At 43.8% G+C, this 14,124-nt stretch overlaps 1 protein-coding gene and 1 long non-coding RNA gene across 5 annotated transcripts in view; both read right to left on the minus strand.

The window, feature by feature from the left end:
- Positions 1 to 267: 267 nt before the first annotated feature.
- On the minus strand, positions 268 to 7,732 carry LOC128313955 (uncharacterized). Its single transcript, XR_008295139.1, has 4 exons — positions 7,468 to 7,732; positions 5,563 to 5,621; positions 3,692 to 3,839; positions 268 to 1,343 (listed from the first exon to the last, which is right to left on the minus strand). It is a non-coding gene; the product is annotated as an uncharacterized LOC128313955 (long non-coding RNA).
- Positions 7,733 to 8,617: 885 nt separating this feature from the next.
- SLC16A1 (solute carrier family 16 member 1) overlaps positions 8,618 to 14,124 on the minus strand; it is a 61,559-nt gene continuing 56,052 nt past the window's right edge. For 3 of the 4 annotated variants that reach the window (XM_053214626.1, XM_053214627.1, XM_027058322.2), the window contains exon 5: positions 8,618 to 13,723. In XM_053214626.1, the coding sequence (XP_053070601.1) occupies positions 13,452 to 13,723 (272 nt within the window). In that variant the 3' untranslated portion in view covers positions 8,618 to 13,451. The remainder of the gene's footprint in view (positions 13,724 to 14,124) is intronic. The other variant, XR_008295138.1, reaches the window with a different exon arrangement.

The raw sequence follows: 14,124 nt of genomic DNA on the forward strand, positions 1-14,124 counted from the left end.
TTTAGCTGAAGATGGTATTTAAGCTTCTGGTTTAGGCCACCTGCGAGGGTTAACTTGTTTTTCTCTTGTCCCAAATATACACATGAGGTATACATGTGAATAAACTTGTTTTTCTCTGGCTAAACTGCCTTTTATTACAGGGGTCTCAGTCACGAACTCAGAAGTGGAGAGGAAAAATACTTTTTCCTCCCCTGCCTGGGAGACAGCTACCAGGGGCCTTAGAGGCTTCTCTGTCTCCCCCCGCCCCCCCCCCCCCCCCATCCCCTTGGTCACTGGGCAGCTACCGCACATGAATAAGCTCTGCAGGCTGTACCCTGGCCTGGCGTCTCAGCCGGGGATTGGAGAGCATTAGGGTTGCTGGAATTAAACCCAGGGTGGGAGCCCCAGGCTAGTAGGCTGAGGCCCTGGACAGTGTCCCAGAGCAGGATGAGGAAGTCCTGAGGTTTCTCAGCACCAGAGTAGGAGAAGGACTGTTCCTAGGGTCCTGAGACAGGTTGGGGACAAAAGCAGGATGTTGCAGGGCCTAGGAGACCCTCTGCGGGGGAGGGGTGAATAAGGACAGAGCCTCCCAGGGCTCCCATCTTCAATCCCTGCTGTCCTGGTTCAGGCTTCTTCCCAGCAGACCTTCCCTTCCTTGGTTCTGTATACTTCGTCTCTTCCAGGAGCTTCCATTCCCAGGCCAAGCCAAACAACCATGAGAAAGATTTGAGAGAATAACCTCCTTCTGGGATATGACTACTCTAGGGAGCAGCAGGACCTAGCAGCGCACAGGGGGTCCAGGGAGCAAGGCTTAATTACCATGTAGTCATTTAGAAAAAGGCATTGGCATCAGGTTTGGGTTGGTTAAAATTCTAGTTCACCGACCTAGTTAGCCATGTGACCCTAAATGAGCAAATTTCAGAACCTAACTGAAACTTAGTTTCATCATCTGCAAAATGGGAACAATAATCACCTTACAGAATTATGGAGATTGAGAAATTAGAAACGTAGTGTGTTCATTCATTCCATCAATAGTAAACGCTGTTCCTATCATGGTTTTCCAGTGCCCGGACCCCCAGAGGGTGGCTCCAGGCCTCTCACCTTTCTAAAAAGCAGGCCTCCCTTCTGGGCTCAGACAAAAGCAATCCTGTAATTTGCCTGCACTACTGTGCTACTGCATTGGTAAGGAGTTAATATATTACCCAGGCAATAATGGGCTAATATCTTCCTGTTAACAGCCTCTGGGAAAATGCCTTGGTTCCAAGGAGTGAATCTATTGAATGGCAGACAGCAAGTCCTATCCGTGAATGTGCAGATGGATCTCTCCTTCCATCTGGGCCTCATGGCAGATGGAACGCAGAACCCTGTGAGGAGAAAGAGACCAGGGGTGGCTGCCTGTTCCAGTAGAGGTTGGGACCCAAGGGCTTTGTCTAAGGCTCTGCTGATTCCCCTTGTATCCTTCTATCATAGGGGGTGAGAGGTCATGGGTCAAGACACCTCCTACACAAGGAGAAGAGGGAAGGCCTGAATGTGGGCTATGTATCCACAGCTTCTCCTGCCCACATTCAACCTCCCATCCCTACTCCCGAGTCTCTTAGTCATCCAGTTTAAACCCCCTTAGGTGAGACAGGGAGAAGCCTCCCTGCTTCCTGGCACATAATAGCTGCTTAATAAATGTTGGTGGCATTGAATTGCATGTAGGCCATAAGGTTCACAGGAGGGAAGAGGCTTTCTGTGAACTCAGCTTTCAGAGGCAGGGAGCCTGTAGGTGGGCACCACCCCAGGATCAAGTGCCAGGAGTCGGTGGGGGCCCACCCTTCTGGGTGTAGCTGGTGTTGAAACCTGGCAGCCACCCCAGGTTTCTCTCTGCTCCCACTCCCACCCCCTCCCGGTTGCTCCGCCTCCCTAAACTCCCAACAACCTGCCTTGTCTTTTCCCTAGTCCTCCTCTCGGCAGCCATGATCTTCAGCCCAGACAGCTGCAATATCATCGTTGAGATCTTTGCCCACAGTCCTGCACTCTCCAGCCTGCAGCACAAACTGCACTGAAGTGATATTTCAGAAACCAGAATGGTGATTCTCTCCCTGCTTAAATGCCTGCTATGGCTCCCCATTGCCCACAGGATAAACTCAAATTCTTCAAAATGATGTGGAAGCCCCTTGAGGTCTCCAGTTCCCTGCTTTCCTCTCCAATTTTGTTTCTTACCCACTGCCCTCACTCATCACCCTGTGCACTGGTCAGACTGAACTGTCCACTGGTGGAAAATGCCAAGCACCCCACATCTTCCAGGGGTTTGTAGATATACATATGCTCCCTTAAGACTGAAATAGCATTGTGTCTCTCTCTCACACACACACACACGCCCTTTGTTCCCTCCTACTTAATTTGGATTTGGTTAATTTGTAGTTTTCCCTTTAAGCTTTGCATTAGACTCTGCTACTACTGGAAAGCTGGCTTTTACCATTCCGCTTCCCACCCCCAGACTGGCCCAGGTGGGCCCCCTGTGCTCTCAGCTCCCTGTGACCCCAGGCTTTTCACACACACGGTTACACCAATCACTTTCTTTGATGATTCCAGTCTCTGCTGCCCCTGGAGGGCCATCGCATCTTCAGGGTCAGGCCCTGTCTTGTTTGCGGGTGTATCTCCTGGGGCCTAGCCCTGAGCTGCCACCTGGCAGCCACCCAGCAGCCATGTAGCCGTCACCACAGGAGCCTCACCAGAGCCGCCTCCAGCCAGCAAGTGCTGTGTACCTGGAATGGTGAGCGCTCTCCAGGCTTAAAGGTGCTTGACCCTCATGGGGCTGAGGGACCCGGTCCCACCTGTTTCCTGTCCTTTGCAGGTAGAAAGCTAAATAAAGCTCCATTTCCCAGACTGCCTCCTTCCAGAGTGGTGGGTGCCTATCGTGAGCCAGCGCTGAGACCCTCACGTGGGACTTGAAGGTGGAAGGAGCCAGAGGCCGCCTTCCTGTGCCTTGGCCGCTCCCTTCTGACAGGCAGGCTCGTGCAGACGCGCATCCTTTCCTGCACTGGTGTCCAGGGTGCGGTCACCCCTGGTGGGGGAGGCCCTGCCTGCTCCCCGGATCATGGCCATGTCGGCGTGTCCCCTAACACCGAGTGCCCGAGGCAAGCTCTGGACGCCCACCTGCCTTTGCTGCTCAGGCCAGGGGAGCAGATCCTCTCAAGCCTCAGCCTCCCCTCCTCTCCTCCCCCATCCAGCCACTCCAACCATCCCATGAGCACCCAACCCCCTGTATTAGTCACTTTCTGCTCAAAATACCCATGGCCTGAGGGTAGTAGAGCCAGGCTCTGAACCCAGGTGTCTCTGAGTCCGGGGCCACCACACCCCCTTGCTTCAGTGGAAATGCTTTGAGGTGTGCCAGGTGCCTGACGTGATCAACGTGGTGCCCACACAGTTTGGCTCTCTCAGCAGCCTCCCTGCCCCACACAACCCATCTGAGTCAGCCCCAACCTCTGGGACAGTCCCCAGGAACTGGCCCCACTTGTGCTGCCTTCTCAGGACCCGCCATGGCAGTGAGCCCAGCCCATGCCTGTAAGCCCGCCCAGCCACTTCCCGTGGTTAACAGATCAGCAGTGTTCGGAGAAACACTTCAGTGATGGGTGCAACATCAAAAGAGGCAGATGGTACGGTGGAGGTGCCACCAGGCCTGTGGGTCAGGAGGGTAACGTGGGTGGCACCGCCTTGGTGAACTTACAGTGCTTTGGTCTTGTCGGTATCCCAGGGTTGAATGGAGCCCGGAGCCTGACGGACGGTATATACCAGAATTCACAGGGAGAGTATGGCAGGCACTCAGATTGAATGTTCCTGCCGACGTGCTGAGTTTATCATCTCCTATCAGGTAACTAAACATATAGAGGAAGTCAAGCGAGGAGAAAAGTAAATCAAAGGAGTTGGTTGGTGCTTCGAGTATGTCAATGCTGCCGGTCTTTAGCTGACTACCTCTGAGGGCAGAGCAGGGCAGCCAGTCATCCAGTTTCCTTTCCCTGGACAAATCCTCTGGAGTCCCCATTCATTCATTCTTTCTTTTTATATATTCAACAAATGAGTCCTATCAGATAATAAGCAAATTCAGATACTCCCTGCCTCACAGACCTTAAATTCCAGAAGAGAACACATTGTCCTGAGTTTCCTTGTTGATTAGCCCCCTTTCAACATACTGCCTTTCAGCTGGCAAGGACTATTTTCTATGCAATGGCTTTGTGCACTAGTTCCCGAAGTAAGACTTTGGAAATGCTTCCGGGTTGCCCCTGCCCATAGTGAGGACTTCCATTCCCAGAGATTTGAGGGAACTCACCCTACTTCTACATTGCCACCCATCTGGCCAGAAAAGTCTGATGAAGAGCAAGAGCAGGTCTGACAATGAGCGTAGAACAGATATTTTTTCATTGATTTCTCGGAGGCTGCCCAGAGGCTCCCAGCAATCTCCTGTCTTTGGTCCTTCATCAAACCTGGGCCCAGCAATTTACTTGAGTTTCTAAAGTTCGGCTTGTGGGTTTTAGGGCCCTCCTCATACTGTGTTGTAAGCCTTGATCTCCTTTTATTGCCTGCAATGGAGTGCTTCTTGAAAACAGAGATCAGGCTTCATTCATCTGTCTTTCTAGCCTAGCCCAGGGCCTGGCATATGGTCTATGTTTAACACCTGCTTGCCAGTCATTTCTGCCATGGCCCCACACAGTGGACACTGTTCTCCAGGAGATATGTAGCCTTTAAGGCTACATATCTCTACCCAGCTCAAATGTCATCTCCTGCATCTCTACCCAGCTCAAATGTCATACCCACTGTCCTCTACCCAGCTCAAATGTCATCTCCTGCAGAAGCTTCTCCGGCCCCTAAGATCAAAAGGGATCAAGGAGTTTGCATGTTGCTCCCTCTCATCTTAAGCAACTCATAGCTGGTGGGGTTTGGGTGTTTAGAAAGGCAAAAATAGTGCAGCTATTGTGGTAGGAAAAATTGTGAGGTTTTACAAATGGGCAAAGGATTCCTGGGTGTTCTCTTGATGGGATGCTGGGTGTTGTCTAGGGTTCCAGGCCACCTGGTTCTATAGGGACGTCTGCATCTGTCTTCTGCTGGGCTACATTTCAGCTCTGCAGAGATGGAAGCTAACCTGTGGAGGGCTGACAGTGGTGCAGGTGCTCCCTGTCTGATGTATGACGCAAATTGTTCCTGGTTCATGGCAATGCAAATGCATTTTGTCCAGTAGAGAATAAATCTCCATAAATCCAATTCTCAGTTGAAACAGTTGTAAGACCTTACTGGTTCCCTCCTTAATGAGTTATATAAACATGTGCATTTTATAACTATATGAGAGTTATTTTACCATTTTGAAAATTCTTCTTTGGCAGTAGAAGATCTAGAACAGAGGTGGCAAAAATTCTTACTGAGCATTTATTCTGTCAGGTGCTATGCTAAGGGTCTTACAGACATTGCCATATTTAATCCTCATGGCAACCCTATAAGGTAAGTTCTTTCAGCCCTTTGTCTATTAGTGCATATTTATGGATGTATAAAGTGTGGCCTAGAGGTTAAGTAACTTGCTTAAGGACTCAGAATTAGTAAGTGGCCTACCTGGAATTTGTGCCCAGAGACCTGGGACTTGACACAGAATCATTCTCGGTGCTGTAGACCTAAGGGCAATTGAAAACAAATAGGGGAATCAGCATGGCCTCCTTTAAAAGACATGAACCAAATTGCAAAGGATGAATAGGAGTTGGTGCAGAGAGAGGAGGGAGGGGTTTCCAGGCACAAGTCAGCATGTAGGAAGGCAGGGAGGTGTGGAACTAGAGCCAGCATTACTAAGAAATTCAGCTGGCTCAAGAGCAGGGTGCGGCTGAGGACTGGCAGGAGATAAGACTGAAGCAGTCCACAGGTGCTGATAGCTGACAGAGAAGGGCTCTGGGCAGGGGTCAAACTGAGATTGGACTTTAACCTCAAACTACAGAATATTAGGCAGAGGAGTGACATGATTAGATGAGTTTTATTATTTTTATCTTTATTGCTTTTATGTGAAGTTATAAAAGCGGCTGAGAGACTGCCAAAAAATCATTTTGGCATCAGTGTTGAGGTTAGATGGGGGGTGGTGAGAACAGAGGTAGGGAGGCTGTTAAAAGACAAGCCTATGGCAGGGGAGAAAGAGGAGGGGATGAAAGGAGAAACGGGAAAGCTGTTCAGTCTACCCATTTGGGCAGCTGAGGAAGCATGTGGGGGTAGGAATGGGGAAGGGGAGGGAGGGGCTAGGGCACAGGCAGAAGTTTAGGAACCCTCTCCAAGTGCCTAGCTCACTTGACCCCCTACTGCAGGCCTGATCTTGCTCATTCTCAGCATTTGAGAAACAAGATGGTACCTGGAATTTAAAAGAAGGGTTGTTAATCAAAAGTAAAGCTCCCCTTTTGAGAAGAGTATATAAATAAACAGGGCCTGACATAAAAGCACCCAGGCCTATTTTTTTGGTCTTAAAAGGGATAAAAAATAAAGCAGTGAGAAAGGAAAGAAAGATGAATCACAACGACAAGAACCATTAGAAGCCTTCTCTTGATAATTATTGATGTACAGATTGTTAGCACACCAGGTGATTTGTAATCCCAGCCCAGTTCTCCTCCTGGCTTCTTAATGGCTGCTGGCCACTTCCTCTTGGGACCCGGCCAGGGTAAGCTCAGGAAGTGCAAACTTTTAATTCTGGAATTAGTAAAGCATATTAGGAAAGGAAATCCACTAGTGAAGAAATCACATTATGAATTCCAAAGCCAAGGAAAAGGACTCTAAATTATATTGTGAATACATTGGGGACAGGACCATTTTACTCCTTTTGGTGTAGGACCCAAGTGATTGGTTTGGTCACTGTTCCAAGATTACCCAGGATTCGGCCTCTTCCATTAGGTACCTTCAGCTCTAGCCACTGAGCTGTCTGCAGTCTTGCTTTGCACTCTTCTGACAGCAGGGGAGATGCCCTGCTGGGATGAAGACCCAACTAAAGGGTATTTTCCATTACACCCACCTCCCCAGGATTTTGTGTGACTCAGATGATAGAATATACTTGAAAGGCCTTTGAAAACTCTGATGAGCCATACATATGTTAGCAGCTGTTTATTCCTTCTTGTTCTGGTTGGTGACTTGCCACTTGCCACTTAATTTTTAACACTATGAGCTCAATGTAATGCTACTATATACCCAGCAGCACGCCAAGTACTTCCACACTTAATCCTCACAATTTTACTATGTTTATTTTACCAAAGAGGTTCAGAGAAGTTAACTTGCAAAGAAATATACTTTTTGTCCTTTTGAGGGCCCTCTTGAGGTTGGGTTAAAGAATTCCCCATGTTCTGCCCTACAACACTGACTACACAGTCCTTCCCACTACACTAGAAGCTGTGAGTGCCAGGAATCAAATTTTGCTCACTGTTATTATCTCCTCTATCCAGCAAATAGGCACAAGATGGCTTAAAAAAAAATACTGCTACTTTCCTTAGAACTTACTGTTCACGGTCCTTCTTCTGCCACTAGAATGTAAACGCATGGGAAGACCTATCGTGTTTTGTTCATGGTTGGATTCTCAAAGCCTAGAACAGTGCCTGTGACATAGTAAGAGTCCAATAAATACTCGCTGGTAAATAAATGATAGCTGTGCAGACAAGCAAATTCTCCTTTGTGTGACACCAATGAATTTTTTTTCGATGCTGATTTCGGTAAGATAACGCTTAAGACTGCAACATTGTGATGTGGGTAAGTGCCGAATGCTCTAGCATTCACTTGCAGCTAAATGATGATCAGGGGGGGGGAACTACAGGAATGCTGTCCCCAAGAGCACTGTCTCCAGGAAGACAGCACTGGAGGCTGGCACAGGCAGCCCGTGGACTCTATGCTCCACAGCTCTGGTCCAGCAGCAGCAAGATCATGCCTTGAGAGCACTGTGCTCTTGAGGTCCAGGTCTTACTCCCCTCCCTTTCACCAGATGCAACTATCGAAGAAACAGGAAAAAATAACCTGCTTGTAATAATCATCAGCTTCATTTTCTTAGGAGTCATGTGTCAGAACACTTCTAGATCAAATGTACTATTTTTTTTTCCCCTCTGTAAACCAGTAGTATCTCCTACATTAAATATTTTCTTTTAGTATAAAAGTTATCATCACATTAAGAAAATTTAGGATATGGAAAAAATATAGAAAAAGTCATCTCTAATTATGGTCACAAAGTGATTAGCCTATTTGTGTATGTTCTTTCCCCCAATGTGAGTGTGTTATAGGCATTATGCATATATATGTGTGTGTGTATATATATACATACATATATATGTATGTATATATATGTATGCAGTGTATATAGATGTATGTATATATGTATGTATGTATATATATGTATGTATGTGTGTGTGTGTTTGTATATATATATATATACATAGACAGACATGTATCATAGTAGTTTGTGTTCTGCTTGTTTAACATTGTGCCATGTTTATACCACAAGGACATCGTAACCATCCATTTAGTTACTGATACACACCTTAGGACTTTCCAAAGAAATTGACAATTTCAAAGACAGACATATTTTTCTTACATAAATTCCATTATCTGGAATGTGATGTGAACTCATGGCACTTGACACACATCATGAAATATGTCTCATATACTCTGTCAATATGTTACACCAATTTATTCAGCCACCAACTGATAATTTATAACTTAAATCATGTTATGTATATAGTAGGTAAAAACTAAAACCTCACCAATTTTTCAATTTGCATTTAAGAACATTGGTAGGGACAGACAATTTTAATCACGACTAGTTATGGCTTAGTTATATTTCTTCTTTTAGAATCATCACAAATATCGAGAGGAAAGCTTTATGTGCTGCTAGTCAGGCATCTCTTCCTTGGAGACAGTGTATTGTCAGAATATCAGGAGTGCAAGGGCTTTGAGATTTACAACCCTTTTGCTCACAGAGCTAGACATGTATGTACCAACCTTGTAAATTGTTCATTTCACCCATTCATTTACGAAAGAAAGACCATTACATTTACAAGAATAAAAGGGGGATCTAATCAGAAAGGAGAATCTGATAATTTAGCTAATATTCTTATCTTTAAGAGTCTCTTCCAAACTATCCTCTCCAAGTAAGGATCCATTTTGGGAATTAGAAGAGCTCAATTTTTTCCCCAATACTTTTTTTTAAATAGGTATTTACACTTATTAAGCTCTTACTTAACACCAGCTGTCAAATATCAACTAACCTTCCGGACAACTCTGCCGGGGGGGGGGGGGGGTGCGCTACCAATTATTCTTAACCCCTTTACAGAAAAGAAAACCTGACCCTTATGGAGGCTAAGTAATTTGTGTGAAGTCACACAGCCTCAATTTGAACCCAGGTGGCCTATACTGTTAAGCAACCAGCAGACTACAATTCCGTTGCTAGCTATCCCAGTCTCCTCTAGGCAAGTCAGGGTAAAACTCAGCAAAATGCAGTAGATCAATGCTGTTCAGTTGAGGAGAAAAATAATCTACACATACACATGTTACTTTTTCCAACTACTCTCATTTGAAAGCTTTAGTCACTATGGCCCAGACTGAATGGGGGAAAAGGGGAGACAGAATCTAAAACGCTAAAGCCAGAACACATTTCAGAAATGATGTACCTGAAATCCCCTTAGATGCTTCTGAACTCTGAAGCAACCTGGCTTCATTGCTCACATCTGGGAAGCCAGGCAAGCTTGGGCTGTCGCTTCCTGTCAAGAACTGAAAGAATTTTCATATTGACACAAGTCTGTCATTAACCTCTTTCTTCATGTCTTCCAGGCAAATGCCTGATCTGATTATTAAAACAAGTCATGTTGCAAAGGTGGAAATCTGCTGTTCACCTTTCCTCATCTTTCCAAGCAAAATGGTGGAGGGGCACATGGCTACCTGATTATTGAGTTTATTATACTATGAACCATTTGCTAGGGAAGGTAAAACCCAGACATTTAGGTTTTTCACACAAACCAATACCCAATTTATCAGTCTGAAATTCAACACAGTAAAACACTGGCTCATACAAAAATATTAAGTGGTTTTTGACAAAACTTTTTCCTTTTTAAAAATACAGGATTAATATTGACATACGTATCTATAATACACACGTAAACTAATTCAGATAACCCAAGAATTCAGGACTAGTCATCAGTGTGATTAAATCAGGGATAAAACACCTCTGAATTTCCCATAATTTGTTTTACCATCATGTTTTCCTGAATACTTTTTATAGAAATTATTCACTTATCATGACTAGTTCAGATAATTTAAATTCTCAACAAACTTGTGTAGAGCATGAGAATATGGTCTTGTCACCATGATAATCTGCAACTGTCCAACCTATCAGCTTCTTAAGTAATTTCCCAGCTTTGGCCTGGGAGCCTGTTTCAGAATATACTCTTGAACAGAGCCAAGCACTATGACTACCTAAGAGCTGTATATGTCCTGTGACTTACAGAGGGTGTGGCACAGAGAAAAAGCAAATACAGGCAGGTACTTTTTGCATACATCTATTTTCCCAAAGCAGCCACTGAAACCATGTGAATTGGAATAAAACTTAGTCCTCACACGGAATAAAGGACAACAGACAGAATCAGAAAGCTCGGCTGCTTCCCAGTATTGAACATAACCTACAACACAGAGAAAATTCACGGGGACTGTTAGCAAGGAAGATGGCACAGAGTAGGCCTGTATCAGGTTTTAATGTTGGCTGTTACCAAAATTGATGTTGAATAAATAGCTGAAATCCTCCCTCTTTAGGGGGAGAAAGTTAGGGTTGGACTGGCAATAAAAAGTTTAATTCCAGCTTGGAGGCGGTTTTCAACCCTTTTTGCTAATGAGTAGTGGTCAGTCTGCACCACAAACCCCTCACCTCACTAAAAAGATTCAGCTATTGAACAAAGACTAAGCAGGCTCTTAGGTACGGATGTAGCTCAACTGTGATGGGAGTGATGGGGTCCAGGATAGGGCTGCCCCAAATGGGCCACTTTAGCATGTGGATTATTTGAGCTGAAGGCCACCAATGCCTAACAGACTCAAGGAGAACTTTTTACCTCCCTTGGTACTGCCTGCAAGAATTTAGACAGGGAGTCTGTACCAAGGAAGAGAACTATTACCAAAGTTAACTTTTTTTTTTTTTTTAACATATGAGTTCTCCACATGGCATAGTTTACCAAACATTTATTCTTCCCATCTTTCTATAAATTGTTTTTATTCCTTTTGAAGCTGAAGACCCCTATCCCCCTTCTCTTTAGCTCAAGATGGCTTGTAAGCCTTGGTTGCCTAATTATTTATGATACTGTCAAGTCTATGTGAAGTTCCCACATGTATGAAATTAAATTTTTCTCCTATTAATCTGTCTTAGGTCAATATAATTATTAGGCCAGCCAAAGAACCTAGGAAGGAAGAAGGGAAAAGTTTTCCTCCCCTACTGGGGAAAATAATCCTGCACTCCTCCTCCTCCACCCTACCTCCCCTTCCCATTTCCTTTACTTATATTACCTCACTGACAGTGATCCTCGTTTTTATGGAAGGGGAAAGAAGCACATAGAGGTTATGGACTCGGGGCCATGGAAAATACCAGAGTCCCAACTGGAGCCGAGCCTGCCAACAATCACAGCAGGCTTCTCCCCTAAAATGCCTCCTCCATCTGCCATGACACTCAGGCACTGAAAGGGAGTTTTCATTGTGTCCTTAAGTCTAACTGCTTTGGATGCTTTCAGAGAGGTGATTTTAAAATTCCCCTCTTCTTTGCCTTAAAGAAAAGATGAAAGAAGAAAAATATAAATAAAATTAGCAATATACACAATTCCCACAGCACATAAGCTAAATGATTTAATATTAGCAAGGGCCAAAATGGATCTTGATACTGAAAATAAAGACACACTAATACTTTCTCAAGAAAATAAACATTTGGAGGGAGAAACATTTCTTAAAAAAAAGAAAAAAAAAGTTTATTTGGAAAAGCCAGCCTCTTACACAAAAGGTTTTGTACCTATACTTTCTTTCACTGTGTCAATTACAATGATATTTTTAAATTCACGGAATATAATTTATCGAGTGTCTATCATTATCTTCTTGCGCCTTTTAGAAGATATTAGGTTAAAAAATATTTACAGTTTTCATTCTGGTCCATCCTCCCTATCCTTATATTAAACCCATTTCTCTACTTCTCAAGTAAGTAAAAAGGGTCACAATATCTTTAGGTTTGTGTGGAAAGTAAGAATGTATCCAACAATTGTAAGCAAAACATAATTTTCTGTCAGGCCTGAGAAAAAGAAAAGGAGCAACTTTCCTCCAATCTTATCCTTATTTGTTTGCCTGGGGCCAAATTGCTCTGGCTTTCTTTAATTAGCAAACATTAAAGAAAAAAACCCAAATATACAAAGATTGAATATCTCACACGCAGCTCTAAGACTGACACAGATATAAATGGAACCACTATGAATCAATGGGGGGATTCCAGGAAAATCATTAACAAAAAAAGATTCCAAGTCTCACAGTTTAACTGAGGTTTTGGTAAAACTGAAGCTGAATTCAGCTGCTGTTTGAAATATCTGTCTGCATTTAATTAGATGTGTTGTATTTACTAATAAGGAGGCACAAATACATAGTTTTGCATATTTTAAAATTAACTTTTACACTGAAAAATACTAAGTGACCTCAAAGGGGGCAATGGCCTATAACTACTCAAAATGCATCTTTGAAAAGGGAAAACAGTAATGTAATGAAATCAATTCTCAAACACTAATAATATTAGCATCCCAAGAAAAGATTCCAGAGAGGTGCTGATGAGTACAATGTGTCTAGAATGGCCAAGATGTTTCCAAAGCTTTATGCCTTAAATTTCTTAAATATATAGCTAGCAGGCACTATGCCAGGCAACTATTGATGCTAGGAAAATACTTTAGTCAGGATTTTATAAAATCCCAACTTGCAACGAATATTTCTACTTATAAATCTTCCAGTGATGATGTATGACACTATATTACAAGTAACAATGAAACAAAGGTTAATTTTAAATTTTAGATTGGTCTCAAACAAGTTAGTTGTTACTCTTCCTTACAACGTAACACTTAGATGAATTCAGCAGAATGGCTTAAAAAGTTAAGGCTCCCTAAAGAGTTCTAAAGACTAAAACTTAAGGCACATATTATAATCTTCTGGACACTGGTAAAAGCTAAGATTTAAACAAACAAACAAACAAACAAAAAAACCCTCATACTACTTCCTTCTGTCATTCTTTGCTAACCACTCCCTTCCCAAAGGTATGGCATTTTAAATTCAGGCTACTGGTAAGGAGTGAAACAAAAATTCCATCACTGAACACCTGGTATGATTTCCCACACAAATGTCCACTATTTGCATTGAGCACCACTGCTGGATTACAGGCCAGTAGAACATTTTCAGGTATCTTGGGTCACAAGCTGCTCCATTGACCCTTGGGCCCCACACGTTTAGACTGGACTCTCCTCCTCTTTGGGACTTCCTTCTGTGTCTTTCTGCTCTTCAGATTCTGCTGTGTATTCTTTTGGCTTCTCAGCAGCATCTACACTGGTCTCCTCCTCTTTATTTTCCTTTTTCTGCTGCTTCTCTGCTTTCTGTTCTTTCGCCACAAGCCGATAATTGATGCCCATGCCAATGAAGAGATAGATGCCTGCGATAATTAGGATCACACCACATGCCCAGTATGTGTATTTGTAGTCTCCATAGATGTCATTCAGACGACCTGAAGATATCCAAAACACAGTTATGTGGGCAAAAGTGAACAAGTATACCTTTCCCAAATGAAGCTGAAGGATCTACTCAGAAAGATGTCAACCAATCCTCAAAGAGCCCATAAATGACAAATTAGTCTAAAAAAAGAACTGCTAAAAATTATCTCATCTTTTATGTCACACTTGGGTTTTAGATGGCCTTGCATATTTTGTTATTTTTAGCAACTTGAAAATAACGAAATCTTTCCAAATTTGAGCCAGGAAAGACCTACAGATCATCTAGAATCAATTCTCTGGATTCACAGTGGAAAAATTTGTTGCTCAAAAGAGGTTTAGGAGTCTTGCCCCAGGCCACAGAGCTAACTGCAGTCTCCTGGCCAATGCTCTTTCGCTGACATCGGCATTTCCCAAA

This window comes from Acinonyx jubatus, chromosome C1, assembly GCF_027475565.1.
Source record: "Acinonyx jubatus isolate Ajub_Pintada_27869175 chromosome C1, VMU_Ajub_asm_v1.0, whole genome shotgun sequence".
Taxonomy (NCBI): Eukaryota; Metazoa; Chordata; class Mammalia; order Carnivora; family Felidae; genus Acinonyx; species Acinonyx jubatus.